Here is a 6,357-nt window from a genome sequence, read left to right on the forward strand (position 1 = left end):
TGCCACTGACAGTGAAAACAATTTGCCTCAACACAAACAAAAATGCAGCAAAAAAATACTTTAGGGAAAAAGTACAAATGGAATGACATTGAAATGGAAGATCTGTACAATTTTTTTGGTCTACTGACCAAAAAAATTGGTCACTGCCCTGAATACCCAGTATTCAGGGCAGTGAAACTACCCTGAATACTGGGTAGTTTCACTGCCCAGTATTCAGGACTATTGGAAGCAAAACAATATTTGTCTGTGCCCCTTCCATGCAAAGTGATGTGTTTGTGCACAAATGAATGAATTACCTACATTTTGTTGATGATAATCTTCTAAACATGAGTTGTTTCCTGTATTTGTACATATTGATTTTGAAATTTATAGTGTGCTAAAATTGCCAGGAGAAGTAATTCCCAGGATTTAAATATATTTAGGAAAGTTATACATTTTTTGGAATCTTGATTTGATATGTTGTAAATAGTAGCACAGGAACGAATGGATTACCTACATTTTATTGATAATAATTTAATATACATGAGTTGTTTGCTATATTTGTACATACTAATTTTGAAATATAGAGTATACTTTAGAATTCTAAACCATAAAACATATTTGTTATACATATTTGTGGGTTTCACAGTGACAAAAATAAAAACTTTTCCTACTCGAATTTTCTTTTTTTGTGTGATTTTAGGCCCAAAATGCAATGTCAGTATGTCCAAATGACAAAAATATGTGTAAATTGACAAAGTTCAGGCTGTCCTGAAAAAAATGATAGCACATAAAGCAATATTAATGGTTTTTATTAAGAAATATAAAGGTAAAATCAAAAATTAGTCAAAAACGGCCATTTAGAACACTGACTCCCAAGGGTTAATCAACCAATATAAAGTTGTAAAGGAAACATGTTCCTTTACAATATGCTTAATTTTGTTAAAGTTGGCACTGACGTCCATTACTGGACTTGCAGAGCTTTGAATCGCTGAACTCAAGATTTCCTTTTCACAGCATCAGTTCGTGTCTATTTTCCAAATGATATCCAGACTCTCCATCCATGCGTACACGCTGCTGTTTTAATTTGAAGTGCTGCCTTCCGGTCTTCTTCTTGCAAACAGCTGGACGCAACTGTGCGCAGCTGTCTGCGCGCCACCCCTCCATCCAGCCAAGACGCGCGTCTCCCGCTCGGTCACAGCTGCCCAGGGGATTGAAGACGCGGACTGGAGCGGTGGAGACACTTATGCGTACTTCCCCAACTTCACTTCTTTTGTTTCTGTCTGTCTTTTTACCCCCCACTGATAACAGTCACAATTGCCCTCCAGCGCGGATCGACGGGTTTTCTGGCGTCCATTGGTCCACGCACGGCCCGGAGGAAGTGGTCAGTGGTCTTCGCGGTGACCGCTGTCGCCATGGTCCTGCTGGCTCTGACCATCGCTGTCCCGCTGCTGCTCCTCCGCTCCCCGGAGACCTCCGCTCACTACTACGAGATGATGGGCACCTGCCGGATGGTTTGTGACCCATACAGCCCCAAACCGGGGGGAGCCACCGCCATGGAGGTGAGCCAGAACGTGAATGGAGTCGCTCCGCTGCCGCCCATGGCGCAAGGGACGCGCGGTGAGCCCGGGCGACCCGGGAAGCCCGGACCCAGGGGTCCACCGGGAGAGCCTGGACCCCCCGGACCGAGGGGGCCACCGGGAGAGCGCGGGGACAATAAACTGGCTTTCACCGCGTTAGCCGGAGCTGCGGGGGCCGGTGACACGGGCGAGGGGGACGGAGTGAACTCCACGGTGAGCGGCTACAGGATCGCGTTTTACGTGGGTCTGAAGAACCCGCATGAGGGATATGAGGTGCTGAAATTTGACGACGTGATCACAAACTTGGGGAACCACTACGACCAGAGCACCGGGAAGTTCACCTGTCATGTGTCCGGGATCTACTTCTTCACCTACCATGTGCTGATGCGCGGGGGGGATGGCACCAGCATGTGGGCCGACCTGTGCAAGAATGGACAGGTAGACTCCAGCTCAGAGCGCATGCATGGCACTGCGTGGCTCTAATCAATGGACACAGTTTTAGGATAAGGTTTCAAGCTTGTTTAGCTGATCAAACAGCTTTATTTCAATCCGGTTCTCTTCTCGAAAAGTTGATAAAAAATTAAAAAGCTGGGTTACACTTTACGCACCAAGTGCGTGGCGCAAACCTCCCGTTTAATCCCTTTAACTTCACAGTTTAAATGAGTAAATAAATTCAACCTTCGCTTCTAGTTCTGTCTGCTCTCATTTCCATAAAAGGTGCTTAACGCAGCGATCCTCCGGATGAGTTTTTTCTTTTCTCTTTTCATTTACAGCTGCAGATTGACGCATTTCGAGGGCAAAAATGCCACAATACAAGTCCATACATCGTAGAACAAAAAACGATTTATACCTGATTATTTAAATAATATTTAAAATAAATGTACACCTATTTAATAATATTTTTGAATACATGATTATCCAATCATCACTGAAAATCACTCATTTGTAGTTTAAGATGTTTAGAAATCCAACATGGTTGCTATGGGCAACTCCGCCCCTCAACCTAATCCCGTCACCCAAGGCCCCCGGGAATCGATAAGGGATGGCTGGATGCCCATTAAGAGATATTTTATTATTAATTTATATGATCTAATACGGTTGTGACAGAAGTTTCATACTTGCTCTGATATTAAAGTAATATCATATTACCATAGACAAAATGTTAACCAATCAAAGGTTAGGGTCCACTTGATGAGGTATAGTGGCAATTTAAAACATCCTAAAAATGTCTATAATTTATGAGAAAATTCAGGTTTAAAAATGCTGAAAAAAAATACACACACAAACAAATGAATCAATTTATCTGTATTTTTAATGTATTATGTATTACAATTTATTAAAAGATGAAATCATGTATGATTTTTCCAGTGTTCTGTAAATATTGTTTATTTCCTGTGAAACATTATAAAATAATGTTCACAGTTACTTTTGCTTGTCATCTGTTTAGTAACACTAATTTAAATCAGTGAACCTGAACCTGAAATAATAAGTGAATAATATTATGTATAACAAATGTAAGTTTACCATTTGAAACCATGACTTACACATTTTTCATTTTATTCAATTGTGGCCTTTTTTTGGTAGATATTCATGATAGGTTCATGAATAGGTTCAATTCAAATTTTTCTAAGCAGCCCAGTCAAATTTGATTACATCCTGCAGCTTTAATGCTAACTTATTTCCTCTTGAATCAACATTTGGAGGTTTAAAATTAGAATCTAACAATTTTCCACACCACTGCTGTTTTACTTTGCCTCTCAGGTGCATGTGAACTTTTCCACTCGGTCTTTACATCGTGAGTTTCTTTTTATCTTGTTGAACCAGGTCCGGGCCAGCGCCATAGCCCAAGATGCAGACCAGAACTATGACTACGCCAGTAACAGTGCTGTGCTACATTTGGACTCTGGAGACGAGGTGTATGTTAAGCTGGATGGCGGAAAAGCACATGGGGGCAACAACAACAAGTACAGCACCTTCTCTGGCTTCATCTTATACCCCGATTAAACCCTCCACAACAGGCGCTTTGGACTGAAATTGTCTCAACTAAAGGTTAATTATGTTTTTTGTTCTTCTTCTTTTGCACACCTGTTCAAGTTTACAGAGCTATTTGAACCCTATATGCTGTAAAAACTAATTGAAAGATTTTTGTATGACATTTATTTTAACTGGAGTTTAGATAGAGATTGCTATAAAACTGTGACTGATATCTCAGTGTGAGAAAACTCATGTTCCTGGTGATTTACGACACACCATAAAGAACCCGGGAGGAAATTTTTCCTTGAGGAACGTCTTAAAACCATTTGAGGAAAATAATGACGGGCCTTAAAGATTATTGGCATTTCGCTGGTTGTTTATAAGGCACCTTGTGCAATAACAGCAATATTTAAAAAGAAATATAACTATATTGTCGGTGAGGCATTATTTAGTGACCTGTTCACAACACTGTAACTTAAATTTTGGGGCAAAATTACAGTTTTAATGTGATGATCGACTATGTATGCTGAAATGAAACAGTGCTGACTTTTTACAGAGTTTCATCAAAACACCAGAAGCATTATTATTTTAATGCTTAGTAATATAATTTCCCTGAGGGATATCAACACAACATTAAATCATTTGTTTTACTTGTGAAAAGCAATTTTTAACTCAGTTCAATTAGCTAGTAAGCTAAGTGCTAATATGCTATTAATCTTCAGCAAGTTGAACATTTAGGGACTGACTTTGTACATTTGTAATGTAAGTGAATAAAACAAGAATATTTAATGAAGGTATAATACAGCTTATCAAAGCTATGCATAACAAATTACTTGCTGTTCCAGTAAAAGTTGTGTTTTTGTGTGATAGTGACATCAAAACCATTAAAAAGCATCCTCAGATCGAATTTAGCAAATCAAATTTGTTTCACTTTTTCGTTAGCTATGCTGAATCAACCTTTGTTTTCCCAACATTGTTCAAATTTTAGTTTGTTTTTGATCAGATTAATTTCATTTTGCTCAGTAGAATACTTTGCATAAGAGGAAGTTATTTCACAATTTTTGTACTGTGCTATCAGCTAGCTAGTTAGCTGAAGAAACTGTAATAAATGCAACAATACAGACCAATCTTTACTGTTGAGTTTCCTCATACCTTTTTCACATTTTCTGAATCTTTTATTTACTTAATAACATCAAAGCGTATGTGAGTCAAAACGAGAAAATCACTGTGAAAACAAAATCAGACAGAAAGCTTAGCATGTTTAACATGGTAGCATATTAGCGGTTAGCCTACAAACTAAATCAATGCTGTGAATATGTTTTCTAAAAATCTTTGCAACAATTATTTTGTTGCACTTATCAGTACAACAAAATAATTTGTTGTACTGATAAGTGATTATCAGTACAACAAATTATTTAGTGTTTTGTTGAAATCCTTCAGCCAAAATATATTATGTCTTCAGCAACAAGAAATTATTTTTCTTTTATTTTCAGTTGAAAGCAAGCAGGTCATTATGTATGTAATTAAGTTAAACATTATAGTGATTTTCACATCTTGATGTACGTGACGATGTAAAAATTACTGTAACGGTTAACTTCTGTATCATGATGTCAATCATAGCATATTAGAAGAATCCTAACAAGTGCACCGTTTTTCCTCTGATACAGTAAGACTTGAGGTCAGCAGTTGTTTATTTGTCTGCTAGTCAGAAAGATTATGCAAATCCTACTGAGCCAAAATTTACGATATGTGATTTAACTCTCCTGTTGTCCTCATTTTCTGTGTATAGGGAAAACACATACAAATCTCGGTCATTTTGACCCGAGGACAACAGGAGGGTTTTAAAGGTGAAACATGAACAAATGCGACTGTAAGTGACTGAAAATATTTCTTATTTAAGTTTAACAATATGATTCAGTAGACATATCATGTGTGCATGTGTGTTTTGGTATTTCAGTAATTAATACTGGAGGACATAAATCCCTTTTGGAGGATATTTGTGGAGGAGGACTGAATTTGGTGACAGCATAGTTTTGAGGAATACTAACAAGGCAAAAGCTGTACACAAGCATGGAAGTGCTTTTAAAAACAAAATAAGTCAACCCTCTAAAATCTTTTTACACTGTGTTGAAATTTGGAAATGGCACAGGAAAACTTGAAATCAGCCGAGTTAATATTCTGAATGCATCAATACAATGCAATACAGAAAGTAGAAAAAACTCCAAATGGCAACTTGGATTGCTGCAGCATGCCAAACTGTGCTGATTTGTGTAGTGGTCTGTGTTTAACAAAATAACCAATCACACTAAAAACCTGTTGTCATGTTCTGTTCATGGTTGTTTTGTTCTCATATATACCAATAAATAACTTTAAAAACATTTCTCTGAGCTAATCTGTCCGTTCTCTGAAAACAGCACTTTCCTTTTCAATCATAGATTCTTTGCTGCTGGAAATTTCTGGAAATATTTCTGTGATAATTTCTGCCTGCTTGAAAGAGCTGTGATTCATTATTGTGGACAAACCTTGTGTTTCGGCAGTGTGTCCTTCGGGGCCTGGACATCTCTGCTCCTTCTGGATATTTTCAGCAGATGCGTCCAGTAAAAAGCCTCCCTTTCAGAGCTTTAAGCTGTAAACCACAAAAGAGTAATTATATATTGCAACAGGTATCTTATGTGACTGCATTGATAAATTGTTGTCTTAAATGACTTGCAATTACAATTAAAGCAAAATGTTCCAACACTAAATGATAAAATGTGTCTGAAATTGTCACATAAATTAGATGCAACGATACGGAATTGAAAATGCATTTTATCAAACGCTGCTC

General features: G+C 37.9%; 1 protein-coding gene across 1 annotated transcript; it reads left to right on the top strand.

Annotated features, from left to right (window-relative positions):
- Positions 1-1,186: 1,186 nt before the first annotated feature.
- c1ql2 (complement component 1, q subcomponent-like 2) lies at positions 1,187-5,911 on the top strand. Its single transcript, XM_081617024.1, has 3 exons — positions 1,187-1,997; positions 3,384-3,608; positions 5,323-5,911. The coding sequence occupies exons 1-2, from the start codon at positions 1,395-1,397 to the stop codon at positions 3,561-3,563; spliced, it is 783 nt and encodes a 260-aa protein (XP_081473150.1). The 5' UTR covers positions 1,187-1,394; the 3' UTR covers positions 3,564-3,608; positions 5,323-5,911.
- The last annotated feature ends 446 nt before the right edge of the window (positions 5,912-6,357 follow it).

The sequence above is a fragment of the Poecilia reticulata genome, chromosome 2 (assembly GCF_904066995.2).
Source record: "Poecilia reticulata chromosome 2, P_reticulata-male-v2, whole genome shotgun sequence".
In the NCBI taxonomy this organism is placed as follows: domain Eukaryota; kingdom Metazoa; phylum Chordata; class Actinopteri; order Cyprinodontiformes; family Poeciliidae; genus Poecilia; species Poecilia reticulata.

Excerpts from the sequence above, each read along its gene's own strand:
- c1ql2 (XM_081617024.1), top strand. The coding sequence starts at position 1,395 with ATGGTCCTGCTGGCTCTGACCATCGCTGTCCCGCTGCTGCTCCTCCGC. Across the intron at positions 1,998-3,383 it reads ACCTGTGCAAGAATGGACAG|GTCCGGGCCAGCGCCATAGC; the intron begins GTAGACTCCAGC and ends TTGTTGAACCAG.